Consider the following 16,111-nt stretch of genomic DNA (forward strand, 5'->3'; position numbering starts at 1 on the left):
GCTTTAAATAGCTACTAGTCATAGAGTTCTACATGTATTGTAACCAAATTTGGCCAGAAACATCCTCTGGGGAAGGGGATCAGAGTTTGTATGAATTTTGGCTCTGACCCCGGGGTCAGGAGGGTCGAGGTCTAATAGGGGAAATAGAGGTAAATCCTTAACGATATTAGTCATAGAGTTCTGCTTGGATAAGAATTTGTATACATTTTGGCTCTGGCCCCCTGGAGCAGGAACAGTAGGCCAAATAGGGAAATTAGAGATAAATATTTAAATTCCTTCAGAAAAGAAACAATAAACCTGTATTCAGAACATTACTTGGCATTACAAACCAGGTGAGCGATACAGGCCCTCTGGGCCTCTTGTTTTAATAATTCTTACAATAAGAACGAGCAAAATTTACCCCATGCTTATAATGATGTTATCAATACCATATGACTATGAGTGTTACCGTATTTTCCGGGCATTTAGTCGCACCTGCGTATAAGCAGCAAAGGCTTTTTTACGATTTTTTCAGTTTTCGTATACATATAAGTCGCACTGGTAAATAAGTCGCACCTAAAAGTTAGGCCCATGTACCCACGTAACCGTCTGTGTATACGATCAATCTCTAATTAAGGACGGTAATGATCGATTAGAATAACTCAATATTCAATACAAACTTTCAGAGAAGTAGTTTACATGAAAATCACCAGATTGAGTCTGACCCTTAATTTTTGCCCCGCCCTTCAGGCCCCTGGAATTCAGAGAAGTCGTTTATATGGAAATAGTTAAATTGGCCCTTTTGGCCCTGCCTAACCATTTGCACAATTTTGAATCCCCATCCCATAAGATGCTACAAATGCGATATGGGTGTTTTCCAATGCTTAGTTTCAGAGAAGTCGTTTGTATGGAAATAGCCAAATTGACTCTTTTGTACCCACCCGTCAGGCCCCCCGAGGGGTTGGGGCTGGGGTTGGGGCTAGGGTGGGTGGGAGCTATCAGCCCGATCATTTGTACATATTCAGTCAGTGTCTCATAATGATGCTACCAGTCTAATGATAGAATTCCGACCAGTGGTTATGAAGAAGAAGTCGATTGTTGACGGACGGACGACGGTATATCGCACAAGTTCATATTTGTCCATCGGACCAGGTGAGCTAATAATCTATTCACTTTGATTTTTTGGCCAAAATGATTTACGTATGTTGATTGGCTTCTTGTTGTTGAAAATGGTATGTATGTTTAGGGTACCAGTGGGGAAATTATTGCAAACAAATTATCATAAGATAAACTCAGAGAAATTCAAATGTTTGTTCTGGTTGTCGATCACACAAGGTGCCGCTACATAGACTCGCTAGAATATTAACGTAACTCAGAGAGCTCCGAAGGTTTTACAAATGTTCGGTGATATATTCGTGCGGAATTTGACGAGTTTTGTTTACATCGTGGGAAGCGCGTTGAACATCTATATATATCCTAATTTATAGACACGGTCCGTACGTGGAAGATACTGACACAAAATATGTTAGGTAGTATGCACTAAAGTGCAGTTATATTCGAAATATTAGGCTTGTTTCTAAGCTTATGTTGTTGTTTTTTATCAACTTGGCCATGTATATCCTGACTTCGTACATCAGACAGAAAACTTATCAGCGTAAGAAAAAGGCCCACTATACCTTTCCGAAACGGAAGTGTAAAACAAAATTGATAATTTGTAGAGCGGCAAAAGTTATTGGCTTACTACTATAATTAGGTTTATCATCACCTTCTGAAAAATTTAATTAAAGTAAATGAAATGTTATATTAAATTTCGTAACGCGGATCGTTTTATGTTTCCCGCCGTCACCCTGAAAATCGCGCGGTTGTTGATCAATATCATTGCGTCTGACGGCAAAACAGTGAAATGATTCGCCACTGTTATCATATATTACGCAGGAAATCTAGCATATTTTGGTCAAGGATTTGGTTTGGTGTTGTAACCTCATCTTAGGCCATCGGTATATATTTTCTGTCGTTATTAATGTTTTAAGAAACCTTTATTTTTTTGCTCATGAAAGGTAGTGGGCCTTTAAAATAAATTCATCTGTCTATACTGTATACATATCTTACAATGTGATTACGTGTGTAATTAAAGTTCCACGCGACATTATATACATAGGGTAGACCTGGCATAGGTTTAGCTGTATCATTCGTAGCAGCTCTAGATCTGCCTCGACTCAAGCTCGTTATCGCAATAATCAGCTGCCCATGGCCAGATGGGTCCATGCTTTATCGCCCATATATCGGTACTACATGTAAATGTATACATGTATATACGTACACACAACGCCTGGGGTGTAATACAGCTTCGGCCAGGATTTCGGACAACCAATCTATAGACAAATCGTTTGTGTCACAAACCTCTCTTCCTACGTACAATCATGTCCGTTCCTACGCGATCATGTCAGTTGTCTCGACTTTACATAACTAAAGGATACGTACATTAAGGCCGAATACATGTAAATTTCGGGCAGATAACACAACACTCGGATCATCGTGCAACAATCATCTTCTGTCGAAACATTTGAAGTGTTGGGTCGAGCAAGGATTTATAACTGATAAGGATTCGTTCGTTGGGCCGAGCAAGGATTTATAAGTGATAATGATTCGTCACTGTCTCTTTATATACTACTAAACACCACGCGAGACACCTATTATTTGTACCGAGAATAAAAACCAGTTTTCTCAACAAATAGTACCCTTCTTGTTTTATCGATTCAAATGAAACATCAATGTAAATTCTTGCTTAATGACGAAAGATTAAAAAAGTAAATTTCCATAAAAAATTACGATATTTCATGTAATAACGGCCCGCTCACGGCTGAAAATAATTCGTGAACACTCGAACCTGCAAGCTTCATCAGCTCATGACAGAGGTTGGGCCGGCGGATATCAAATGAAAATCATTCGTCGCCCAACAGCGCCCGTGACGTATTTCATCTATGCCCTTGGGCCGAGAAAAGATCAGTTTATATAATTTGCATGGAGCATTAGTGTAATCTAATTAAGGACTCTGAATAACTTTACAGAAATCATATAGATCTATATGCTTACTTGTTTTTATTCCACTTCACAGGGGAAGTCACTCTAATCGCTCTTCACTAGAACGTTGCTTTCGATGTCACAAGTCAGAAAGCGCCGGTAATTTTGGATTAAAATATTGCGTTTGACTATATAGACATCGTTTATATGCATTTGCATGGTTTGTGTGTGATCATGGATTATCGGAGGACTGATGCGTGACTATGACACTGGGAAAAAAGGTATACTATTGCGAAAAAATTAACTTTAATCGAGGTGGGGGTAAAAAATCCAATATGGCGACTGTCGTCCCTTTCTCTGTTTTATAGTAAATATCCCGATTTTTTAATAATTTTCCAAATCTCGTATTTTTTGAAAAAAATCACATGACTGTCATATATACTCATCAGTCCATCCACCAAATACAAAAAAAAATGTATGACAACATCCATTTTCATTGAGTTGGCCCCCTTTGTAATCCAATAATATTAGATCTCGATATTGAGAAAATTCTGATGTGCAATATCGAGATCTAATGCCCGAACCCTATACGAGTCTTCGCAAGTTCCGCCCTCGAATTAGAGCGGAACTTTGACGCTTAATTACCAAGTGAAAAACTCACCAGAATGTCAAAAAACATGTATAGCGTGAATCAGTAGTTATCCATGAACACATCCTGGTATAAGAATATGTATGACATAACATTAATCCAAGGAATAATCACACATTTAAGAGCTGACCCATAGCATCGCTGTATAATCTAGGTTAATTCCTATTCAAATTTTCGTCACTTCCGGTTTATCAAATTATAGTACGGTGTATCAAATGGAAAGATAATATTAATAGTGGTAACCAAGGTTGTTTATATGCACGGAAACAAGTATTTTTTATTAGTTCTGATTGATTCTGGAAATATTTAAATAAATTAATGCATTTTAGTCGAAATAGCGCAAAATATTTCATAGATAATGATACTTTTACTTTCCGTCACCATTCCGTAATTTGTAACAACCGAGTAAAAATGGCGACCGGGTAGACTTACAAATAGTGGTGGGGGTATAGAAATGTCTAAATTCGGTATAACAGTGCAATAGTGACGTTTTGAATTTTGGATTTAACATGATTTGGGATAATTCTTTCAGGATATAAAAGGTTAGTGTAAACACAACTTGAAATTTAGAATTTATATCGAGCCCATTTCTGCGCCGTCTGAATCCTGCCTCGATTGTTAGAGGTTAGACACGACGTAATGATCAAAAGTGTCTCGTCGTGCTATACCTCTAACATTGTTGGAGTAGCCCCCTGTGTAGCTCATAATAATGACTTTTTTTTTCTCAAACTCAAATTACTAGTTGAAACTACAAGTATTCCTTAGAATTTAGAGAATTTCAGATTCAGAGACAATATCCCGACCATCCTCGATACTGTATCAGTAATCACTGACGTTATACCTATGCCAGTGATATTATATATAGATTATATTTACATTTACATGTACTTGTCACTTCTACTATATAAACTAACCAAGGCAAAGTGAAGTATATGACGAATAACTCACACTAGCGCGCATAATGAAGATTGTCTGCAAAGCTCTGGCATCTATACAGACCATAGATGCCATAGGAAGATAGTTTAATTCTTAATAATCCCTAGCGTATCGAGGATGATGCACCCCAGGACTTCCAGCAATCTGGTCGTATTCTGATTATGTAAAGGTCTATAATTATTTTTTTACATACTAAATCCGACTTTCTGATTGGCAGATTAATTTTCTTTATATTCCGTCTTTGCATATTACAGAGTTAGCTCCCTTGCGGGTAGGTATCGATTGTTACGTCATTATTTTGTGAACGCAATTCACGTCGCTCCGAAATATATGACGTTACGCTCGCAAACACGTGACATAACAATCGATAACTCTGTAATATGCAAATACGGAATACCATGAAGTAAAAATTCGAGAATGTCGCGAAAACCCGACGTTATCATGTGACGTCACAATAGAGACGTCGACGTTGCGTATTGATTTAGAAAAAAATAATCCATTGGAAAATCAATGGAATTGTACGTTTAAACGTATCTTATGTTATCAAGTAGTCTGAAAAATTATTTATAAGCATTGATGTAACTATTTTTTAACTTCATCGGGTTATAAAATAAATTTTGTTTGCAAACTTTTGTGAGAATCCGCGGATTTACACAGTTTGCAAACAAAATGTATTTCATACTCCGACGAAGTTAAAAAAAATAGTGACAGGTTAGTTTCTCTGGTTCATTAGTCAGGTACCACTACATGTACTTCTCAGAGGGATCTCGGTGCCATACAGAGAAATATCTGTCAATGGAATGAAGAATCTTTTTCTCTATTCCTTTGAAATACTCAATACATGTAGGGGAACTTCATATTCAGATTTGTGGTCCCAAGTTGCAATACTGTATACCAGTATTCTTTTGTGGCTATCAAATTTCTTGATTTTCACAACAAAACAAGTTCAGGAAGATAAAAATTCGTGGATTGAAAAATTAATGGAAATTCCTGTTGCAGATGATACAATTTGAAGATAAACTTTTGCGAACTAACTTGGATCATGAAATTCGCAAAAGTAAATAGCACGTGAAAGAAAGTGGTTTACAGTAAGCATAAGAGATGAATCCCTTCATTGAATAGCCAACCATCAAGAAAGATGGTGGGATAAAAAGATGACATTGATCAATCAGTTGAATAAGATGTACAATAGTCGTGTAAATTCAGGATTTTGAAGTCAAAGACAACAGAAGAAAATTAAGTACTTGAATGAAAGTAAATATTTAATATAAACACACATGACAGTAGCAAGTTAATAATGCTTCATTTCATTTGTTCAATTTTATATAAATTTGATCATAACTAGCACTTTGATAAAGATACATACTTTGTATTAGATATAGTCTTTAGTATGTTGTACACATAATTTTCTTACTGGAGATATAGAATTCTGCTTCAGACTTAAAAAAACATTGTCTGTATGGTAAAAATCCTTTTTTTAGTGATTATCTTTTAAAAAGAAATCCAAAACAGATTTTAAATGCAATCTTAAAGGAAAAATATTAGTTTTATGTAAATCCTTAGAGTCTTCTTTTTATCTTTTGATTTGGTCCTAATATGAAACTATGAAGACATTATATTATGAATGTATAAATTACAAAGCAATAGAAACAAACACAGGAGAGGTGACACGTATCAAACAGCTAAGATCCCTTTAGTGATGTCATTCCTGCTCGCATTATCTCATCCACAAGGAGAAGGTTAGTGGCTATTACCGTACTGAAAAACAAAATACATTGAAACAAAGTTAGATTTAATACCATTTCAAAATATTGTAGAACATACAAGTGAATTAATTAAGTCATTTTTCTATTACCTTTAAAAAAAAAAAGGTTTTCCTGTATAGCCAATTAATTTCGTGGGGTTGATATTTTTACCGTTTCGCAGGATGTCGCTTTTGTCAAAACTCAAAACAGCTCAAATCAATTTTTTTGTTTATAGTCTAATTTGCAAACATTTTGTAAAACTTTGATTTATCCACATATCCCTTTTGAAATTTTTATTTTATTAATGTTAAGTTTGGTGGGAAACAAAAGATATCCTTTCAATTTATACAAGTTTGATGACATAAGGTAAAATTATGCTTTAACTGTAAATGAGAATGTATTCACGAGTCTTTAATTTCGCGATTTACATATGTAAACATTTTACAGTTATCATTTTCTTGCAGACAAATAAATAATTCTGATAAACTTTTTTCAACATATTTCATATATACAGGAAATATTTGTGCAGGGTAAATGTACACGGTGAAAAGTCTCTTTCGTAGTTGTGTAATTTCCCCACTTGTATAAAGGGGTAGGTGAAGTAGGTGGGGTATATGAACCAAAAAAACATGTGAAAATAAAACCATAATATTGGATGTTAACCTAATATATTATCATTATTTTTATATATTATTTCACGACTTACCAGGAGTGGAGGAGTTGTTTCTTTACTCTATAATTGTCTATGATACCGGAATCAATGGGTATTAAGGCTTCCCCTGTAAAAATAGTAAACAACTTATACATAAAATCCAATTACAAACTAATTACAACATTTGAAATTCATCCATAAAGTCCAATTACAAATAAACTATTATAAACTAAAACATTTGAAATTCATCCGTAAAATCTAAGACAGCAAGGATAAGGAAAACAGAAATTTTTGCTAATAATATCATAATTAATGGGGTTTTTTTCTGATTAAAAAAAATTCTTTTGAATAGAAGTACAATCTGACAGATGAAGACTGTCTGACACAGTCGAAATACTGAGAGTATTATATCAGTAATATATACTGTTCTTGCAGTTATGGGAAATTTGAATATTTTTCTTTCACCTATATTCACATTTTCTTATATCAAATTTCCTCCCAGTGACACTGCCAACTGAACTTATAACTGAACTACTGGTACCTGTTTTGATGTCGAGCCCTACAGCCTGAGTTGGGTCTGTATACTCCTCCTGTAGTTTTACTATAGACTCCTGGGGATCCAGTCCTGAGTTGACCGCTAGAACTTTCACAATGATTAGCAGAGCATCGGCATAGGCTTGTACACCTGTGAAGTAAAGAACAAATCGTATGTTCAATGTCCTAAAGATACTTACAGATAGACTAAACTATGTTTTTGAAAATTCAGTACAGTTAACAATTTTGTTTCATTACGACTTAATTTTGGATTTTCCTGCTAAAAGACATTTTCACTGCAATTCAATTTTGTGAGTTACAGTTAAGTAGCTCTTTTGCCCTTGTCGAAGTTATGTAACCAACATTTTCGTATACAACCACTCATTTCACATTTTCATGGTTGCAGCCTTTCTTTGGTGTGATTTGATTTCAAATTTAGAGACAATGGGGTATCATATATTCATATACCTCTGTATAAAACTGTTTGGTGATCAAATTTGCTTTTTTTCTTTCATTTTTTTTTTAAATTTATTTATTATCATTATTTCTTTTTTTAATATTTGGTGGTGATCAAATTTTGCTTTTTTCTTTCTTTCTTTTTTATTTATTTATTTTTAATATTTGGTGATGATCTAATTTTGTTATTTTTATTCAGTGATGATCAAATTTTACTATTTTTACTTGGCAGTGATCAGTTCTGTTTTTTTTTAATCATAAGTGATGTACACAAAATTAAATCACACAGGAAAACAATCTGTGGTATTCTATTTTGTCTCCTTGTTATCGGTTGGGCAAAAGTATGGTAATTACTGTTTCCATATATATATGCGACATTTTTTCAATTGCACATGAATTCTATAATAAATCAAACACACAAGAGGAGAATATATTTTGAGTGACAAACCACTCATCTTTTTATATTTATTTGTTTTAAATATACTGGGATTTGTGAAAATTAAAACCCAGTAGGCTTTTCATTTTTTTTCTGTCGGCCATGTGAGTTTCAGAACCATTAGCCACTACCACCACTACAATGGCTGGGGTCCTCTATATGTCAAGGTTCCAGACAACACAACAGATTATATTACCTAAACGGGCTCGTCCCTTTACTTCACTCTTGTACTTCATCAGCTCCTGGTAAGCTGCGATCTCAAAAGCTCCAGCTCCAGGGATAACACAAGCTGTAAGTATAGAAAGCAAAAGTTAAAATCAGAAACTCAATGATAATATAAATGCTTAATGTTTAAGACTTCAGATGATACTTGTTAGTCTTACCTATAGCTTGCCTGGTAAGTTATAGAAAGGATATTTTCTGCTTGCATTTCACAGTTAAGGCATTAAACAAATGCAAATATCCAATAAAGTATTCCAGTAAAGGTTACAAATGTCTGCGACAAAAATAACTCCACCTCCATTAAAAGGCAATGACCTTTCATACCGTGCCAGAACCTAGTTTCATGAACATTCCTTAACTAAGAATTTCCAATAGGAAGGCAATACAGAAGCTATGGAAACTTTTTCGGCTAAAGATCCCCCCCCCCTTTACTTCTGTAATGTTTTCCTATGGAGAAGTTTTTAAGTTAAAGAGAATTTCTTAAGCTAAGGAATGTTTAGAAAAACCTGGGGCCTGAGCTTGCTATATGACACTGTTTGTATAAAATCTATGAATTTTCCTGCTAGGTCCTTTCTTTTATTAAAAAGCTACCGTAAAATAAATACAATACCAGCTGTCTACCATAACGCATAACCTACCATCTTCAATTGCATTTTTGACGGCCCTAAGTCCATCCCTCACTGCGTCCTTGATCTGGGTCAGGGTGTGTTTATTGGGGCCTTTCAGTACCAAGGTCACTGATGCTGGGTTCTTGCATTCCTCCACAAAGGTGTACTTGTCTTCTCCCTATAACAACAAAACAATTTGGTTTGATTAGTTTAACATCCTATTAACAGCCAGGGTCATTTAAGGACGTCCCATGTTGAGATGGTGGAGGAAAGTCAGAGTAACCAGAGAAAAACCACCAATCAGCAGTCAGAACCAGTACCGTAGTATTCAACCTTGTAACTTTGAGGTGAAGGGCTTGTAGTAATATGTCGGGACACAGTTGCCAAGGCAGCCCCTCAACAAAACAAATTCTAATAAAACTGAAAGTGTTGAGGTGAAGGGCTTGTAGTAATATGTCAGGACACAGTTGTCAAGGCAGCCCCTCAACAAAACAAATTCTAATAAAACTGAATGTGTTGAGGTGAAGGGCTTGTAGTAATATGTCAGGACACAGTTGTCAAGGCAGCCCCTCAACAAAACAAATTCTAGTAAAACTGAATGTGTTGAGGTGAAGGGCTTGTAGTAATATGTCAGGACACAGTTGTCAAGGCAGCCCCTCAACAAAACAAATTCTAGTAAAACTGAATGTGTTGAGGTGAAGGGCTTGTAGTAATATGTCAGGACACAGTTGTCAAGGCAGCCCCTCAACAAAACAAATTCTAATGAAACTGAATGTGTTGAGGTGAAGGGTTTGTAGTAATATGTCAGGACACAGTTGTCAAGGCAGCCCCTTAACAAAACAAATTCTTAAACTGAAGTGAAAACTGTAATATGTCAGTTGACACAGGTGCAAGGCAGCCCCTCAAAAAACAAATTCTAGTAAACTGAATGTGTTGAGTGAAGGGCTTTAGTAATATGTCAGGACACAGTTGTCAAGGCAGCCCCTCAACAAACAAATTCTAGTAAAACTGAATGTGTTGAGGTGAAGGGCTTGTAGTAATATGTCAGGACACAGCTGCCAAGGCAGCCCCTCAACAAAACAAATTCTAGTAAAACTGAATGAGTGTTCTGAGAACTATATTGCCATAAGTACACAAATACCAAATTTCAGGATCAAATGAGAGAAAAAAAAAGACATTGAATGGCTGAAATTTCACATTTAGAAAACAGTGTTTACTATCTACAACTCTGTATCAAGTATTAATGCATTTATCTAGGATGTGGTGTGGTCAATCTACCAAATTAAGGAGATAGTGAAATACAGCCATAACCCTCTGATCATTTTGAGGTATTTTATACTAGGTTGTAGCTAGCTTACTGAACATGAACCATCCACAGAAACCAAGAGATAGGTTTCTTCAGCATCGTGAGAAATACACATTCAAGTTTTCTCAGTGCATCTAAAACCTATACTGTTTCTCTCTCTATTATAAGAAACACGTAGAGATATAGTATTGAATGTGAAACAACACACTTGATCTCTCCATCTGATGTGTTGTACAGCAGTGTACTCACCAGGACCTGTTCATAAACAAGACCAGCATATCCAAGGCTGTCTGGTGTCAGATCATCTACAGAGTTCATAGCCGTACCACCACAGGCCAGGGCAAGTCTGTAACAACACATATCAAATATATTAACACATAATAAGGCTGGGGCAAACAGGTAATAGATAGGCTTCACCTCCATAGACAATATTCAGAACTATTCACGAACAAGGAAGTACAATTCTATATCAAATTAAGTCTGCCGAAACCAGTTTTTTGAGCAATAATTTGAATTCATATTTATGACCCACATCTTATATTAAGAATACATCTATAAATTATAATCTCTCTTAAGAATGTAACACTCAATTCTATGAACACCTCACCTCTCCATGTTTCTCCTCTTGGCTCTCCTGAGTCCAACAATGCCTTCCTTAGCCATCATGTCTAGGGACAAGGGATCAATGCCCTAGAAATGATATACCACAACTTCTATAACAAGCATTATTATGTAGTTTTTTTGTTTGCATATTACAGTTATCTGCCCTTGCTCACAAAATGATGACGTCACAATGGATATCTACCCGCAAGAGAGGTAACTCTGTAATTTGCAAAGACATATTACTCCAGTTTCATTTATAGTCCAGGTATTACTTAAATATCATCCTATCAATCTATTCTTCATATTATTGAAGCTGGTTATAATGAAACCTACTTGTAATTTTAAAATAATACCAGTTGTGGCACAAATGAATTTGATACCAAATATAAGCAATTCATACACAAAGATGAAGAAAAGAACAGCTTGAAACTGAACACTCATATCTATAGTATTAGTGACCTGGTTTTTTGTACATTACCTTCTGGTTAATGACGATAAAGCCACAGTTATTTCCAGCGCACACTTGTTTTTTCAGAGCGATAATTTTGCGGACTCTCTCATCAATGAATTCCCTTTCGGCCTTCACCAACTTTTCACGTTCAGCAGCAGTCTTGTAGAAGAATGTGGAGTTCACTTCACTACAGACAGAGAAAAAGTCACATGAGAAACAATCAAGTTTATCATCTTTATTAATCAAAGATGTAATGTAATTTTCTCCATTCTTTTACCATACATATTTTCTACTAAATCATAGAATAAAGATAAATTCTAAGAGCTTTTAAATAAGAAGGATGAAACAATAATCTATCTGCTCTAACTGGGACTTCTGTTAACATTTATATCTACTGTAAACATACTGTTTTTGCTTATGAAATTTTAACGCAAAATTGCTTTTGAACAGGTTTGTGATGTGAAAAAATTGAATTCACAGAGTAATTGCTATATAAACAAGACACAAAAAATACAAGACACAGAAGAAATGCTATTAGAGCAATCATGTTTAGTGCAAAATGCCTGACATGAAAAGATTAAAAAAAAAAAAAAATCCACCAAAACATGTATGTTTACTGTAGATTGGACAGTCTAAGAACTTAAAATTGATAGCTAAAAAAACACTTGACAAAATTTGGGAAAAGTATCAGATATTGATTTACTAACGTAAATTGTGTAAACAGGGTTAGTTAATCTTAACTCACGTCTTTTCATACTCCAGTGAAACGTTACAAGTCAGGATGAAACAATCCTCAGAGCGTTTCTTCATGTCTGGATGACGGGCACCATGATCCATGACAATACCTCGCACCAAACTGTAACATTATATTATTATACATTCTAAAGGTATGTATTCTGATCCATGACAATACCCCGCACCAAACTGTAATATAACACCATTATACATTCTAACATTTTAACTTTTTTATACAGTAAACATGTTCTCTAGCTACTTTTATCAAATGTTGATTAGCAGTGTCACTAAAAGTTTGGTAATGTTGGAGAGCAAATGATAGTACACTGAACATTAACTGAAGACAAATGTATTTGGCTTTTCATTCACCATGATTTGCTCCCCAAACTAAAAATCATTATAGAAAGAGTAATTTGAAAATCTTCCTCCAAACCCCTTATCACAACTTTGCTTCCCAAATTTTAAAATCATCATAGAAAGAGTATTTTGAAAATCTTCCTCCAAGCCCCTTATCCGGGCCACTCCCAGGTCTCAGACACCATCTTTGAGGAACACTTACGTGGTATCCATGTCAGTTTTATGCTGCATCTCCATGATCTCCACCATGTGGAGGTCAATGGCTTGGTTGGGTTTTTGGATGGCCAGGACAGCATCAACAACATGCTACAATTACACATAAAACATTTTAACAATGATAGATGACCATCTGAGGATAATAGAATAATTGAGATATATAATAATACAACACTTGTTCAATTACATGTTTTGCTGATATGTTATTAGTGATGATCTTAGTTTGCCTTCCATCAATCATTTGCCATCGGCTATATCAGTCAAACATATACTGTAAACCTAACTTACTTTAGTGTGTGATTAAATTTCATGGACTATAAAAAACCTGTAAAAAATATTTGACTACAAGTTCAATAGTGTTTAATTGTAAAATCCATAGGATGGGAGTGTTTATATAACAACTTCAACTTGTTCTCCAGAAGATGGGAGGGGCGTTTGTAGAGAAAGAAGTTCTAATTACAGTGAATACGTATGCAAGTTACTCTTACCTCTGTGAGGAGATCAGCCAGATCGTTGTAGACCTTAGTACGGAGTGAAGTCCGTGCCACCTGGATCAAAGTGTCACGATCCACTTCACGTTTGACCTTGACCTCATCCAATACCTGAAACCATGACAACACAAACCATGACAACAATACACAACAGATATAGAAATCTAAAATGCTGACACACCTAAGACATTTGACTTTGTTCATATCTATTACATGTACTGGTATCACATATTCTGTGTAGCACTTCAACTAATTAGTTACTTTCGTTTTATTTGTAAACAGACCTGTAATGCCTTATTCCTCGCCAATTCAAAGCCTTCAGCAATGATCCTTGGGTGAAGTCCCTAGAAAGGTAAAGAAGATTAGTGAACAAAACAGTTAAATTAAAAGATTTTATGCACTGTAGATATCACATGTCTGCATTTTATTTCTTATATCAAGAATTTTTTTTTATTTTTTCCATTGCATTGGTTTTTTTTTTTAATATGACCGATTTTATTACCTGGTACATCTTAAAACATGAGGTTAAAGTCTCTACATTGTAGAATTTGATGATTTCTAACATTAATGAAATTATAAATTCATTAAAATTGTGTTTTATGTGATTATGAAATAAACTGAAATGTTTCATGATAATTAGTGTGTACCTCAGAGACATAGAGATCAGCCTGTTTCAGCAGTTCTCCGATGATCAGGACGTTAGATGTTGTTCCATCCCCAGTGATGTCGTCCTGAGCAGTTGCTACTCTGGCTATCAAGGAGGCAGTCGGGTGCTGAATTTGCTGTAGTAGAAAGCATATCTTAATTAAATTGGGTGTTGTAACATTCATTTTTTAATATACATCAATCAATGAAGATATATTATTTATACAGCATGGGAACTGAATTGTTTAGAGCATTTGGGGCTGACTAGTAGCTGGTGATCTAATAGACAGAGTCAACACTTATAAGATAAGATATTGGCAGACTGAATGTTAACACTTGGATATACAAAATGTAATTACAGTGGAACCTCGGATAATTCGACAACCCGGCTTAATACACAGTACTTTGCCGGTCCCGACCGAATTCCTTCTTTATCTTTGTTTAACAAACTGGGAAAAATCAAATTTGGAAAACTCAAAAAATTTGGATGATACGAAGTAAATTTTTGGTCCGAATGACAAAAATCATACATAAATGTTTGTAGAACTCGAAATGAGATTTTTTTTGGACACCGAGATCGCCGAAAATGACGATTTCTTTTTCATAAATATGCCGTTTTACGGCATTTCTAAAGCCGCTTACAACAACAAAAACATGGAAAAACTGGCAATCACAACTTGGAGCCGTACACGATCACTGTCTTCATAGAGCGATGCTACAATTATTTAGGTGTAAGTAGGCTTTAAACCGTTCACCAGCCACCATCGTTTAATCATTAGTTGACGTGCGCAGAATCACTTTCTACATGACTTCCAATGAACATATGTGTTCCTCAGTTACGTAAGTTATGCCTTTATTTCTATAAGCGTGAAAAAATTGTTGTGACTGCATTTAATGGACTCTTTTATAAGAGTCTGCCAAAAAATGACCTAATTTTAACAAAAATTGCGTCAGAGCGATGTATTTCAGATTTATATATATGAAATACAATATATAATCCATGTTCTTTTTTCTAAATAAAACACGTATAATAAATGTTTGTGTGATATAAGATATTTAATTGATATAATTAAAAGGTCCATATATATCTATTAAATTAACAAATCTTTATATTGATAATGTTGTACAAATTATGACACAAAACAAATTCTTATTAAATCATATTTTAAAACATAGGGGAGTTAACTCGTACCATATTTATTTTGTCCAGTCACACTTACCTCCCTTGGTCCGTGAACATTTGAATGTAGTGTAAATCTATTGTGTATGTGTCAACGTTTTCAGATTGACATGCCTGCATTAGGGCCAGCATTAGGACGTTACAATTTAAAGGGCCACTGACTTACCGAAATGGCTTTTGTAAGTGATAAAATTGGAATGTAAAATAATATTAATAGTTTTGTAGAGTCGGAAAAGATATAAGCTTACCGTTGATACTACACTTGTCATCAAATTCTAAACAATTCAAATAAGAAAAAATTAATGTAAATTTTCATTACGCGGGTCGTCTTATGTTTCCCGCCGTCGTTGACTTCCACTGCGCCAGACGGCAAAACAGCGAAATGACTTTTCTCACTTAGCTTATATTACACGCGGAATCTTACATTTGTTTGGTGTTGTTACCTCATCTGAAGCTATCAATATAAATTCTGTGATGTAATTATTGTTCGTAAAAAGCTTTTTATTTTTGTTTCGGAAAGTTAGTGGGCCATTGAAACCTACTACAATACTACGGTGGCTGAGGATATGAAAAATAAAATAGTATTTGGTGTGAACGCAATAATTATTATCCATAATAATTATATGTCACTAAGTAATTGAAAGTTAAATTTTCAGCCAATCAGAAACAACGTTACAAACAGCGACGCCAGTTTTTCCTTTATGTGCTGATAAAGTAAATTTTTAAGCCAATGAAAATGCTCGTAACAAGCAAAATTGAATTATTGTGGTATATCGCAATAATTGTTACGTTCACAAGCAATTATAAAAACAATAAGAAGTAACTTTTTATTTTTCATGTCCTTTCTCAGCTACCTAATCTATTATGGTGCGCTAACGCGCACCATTGG

At 34.9% G+C, this 16,111-nt stretch overlaps 1 protein-coding gene across 1 annotated transcript; it reads right to left on the bottom strand.

Annotated features, from left to right (window-relative positions):
- Positions 1-5,826: 5,826 nt before the first annotated feature.
- LOC138305806 (T-complex protein 1 subunit zeta-like) lies at positions 5,827-14,227 on the bottom strand. The gene is made up of 13 exons (XM_069246072.1): positions 14,045-14,227; positions 13,682-13,741; positions 13,395-13,508; positions 12,893-12,996; positions 12,344-12,454; positions 11,626-11,785; positions 11,152-11,234; positions 10,794-10,890; positions 9,269-9,416; positions 8,605-8,697; positions 7,524-7,667; positions 7,037-7,109; positions 5,827-6,343 (listed from the first exon to the last, which is right to left on the bottom strand). The coding sequence occupies exons 1-13, from the start codon at positions 14,225-14,227 to the stop codon at positions 6,268-6,270; spliced, it is 1,446 nt and encodes a 481-aa protein (XP_069102173.1). The 3' UTR covers positions 5,827-6,267.
- Between the last annotated feature and the right edge of the window lie 1,884 nt (positions 14,228-16,111).

Source organism: Argopecten irradians, chromosome 13 (genome assembly GCF_041381155.1).
Source record: "Argopecten irradians isolate NY chromosome 13, Ai_NY, whole genome shotgun sequence".
NCBI lineage: Eukaryota > Metazoa > Mollusca > Bivalvia > Pectinida > Pectinidae > Argopecten > Argopecten irradians.

What these genes read in the sequence shown, in the direction of transcription:
- LOC138305806 (XM_069246072.1), bottom strand. Translation starts at nt 14,227, where the DNA reads ATGAATGTTACAACACCCAATTTAATTAAGATATGCTTTCTACTACAG. An exon ending in TTATCGTCATTAACCAGAAG is followed by an intron (nt 11,235 to 11,625) that starts GTAATGTACAAA and finishes TATCATTTCTAG; the next exon opens with GGCATTGATCCCTTGTCCCT. An exon ending in AAAGGGACGAGCCCGTTTAG is followed by an intron (nt 7,668 to 8,604) that starts GTAATATAATCT and finishes TTTACTTCACAG; the next exon opens with GTGTACAAGCCTATGCCGAT.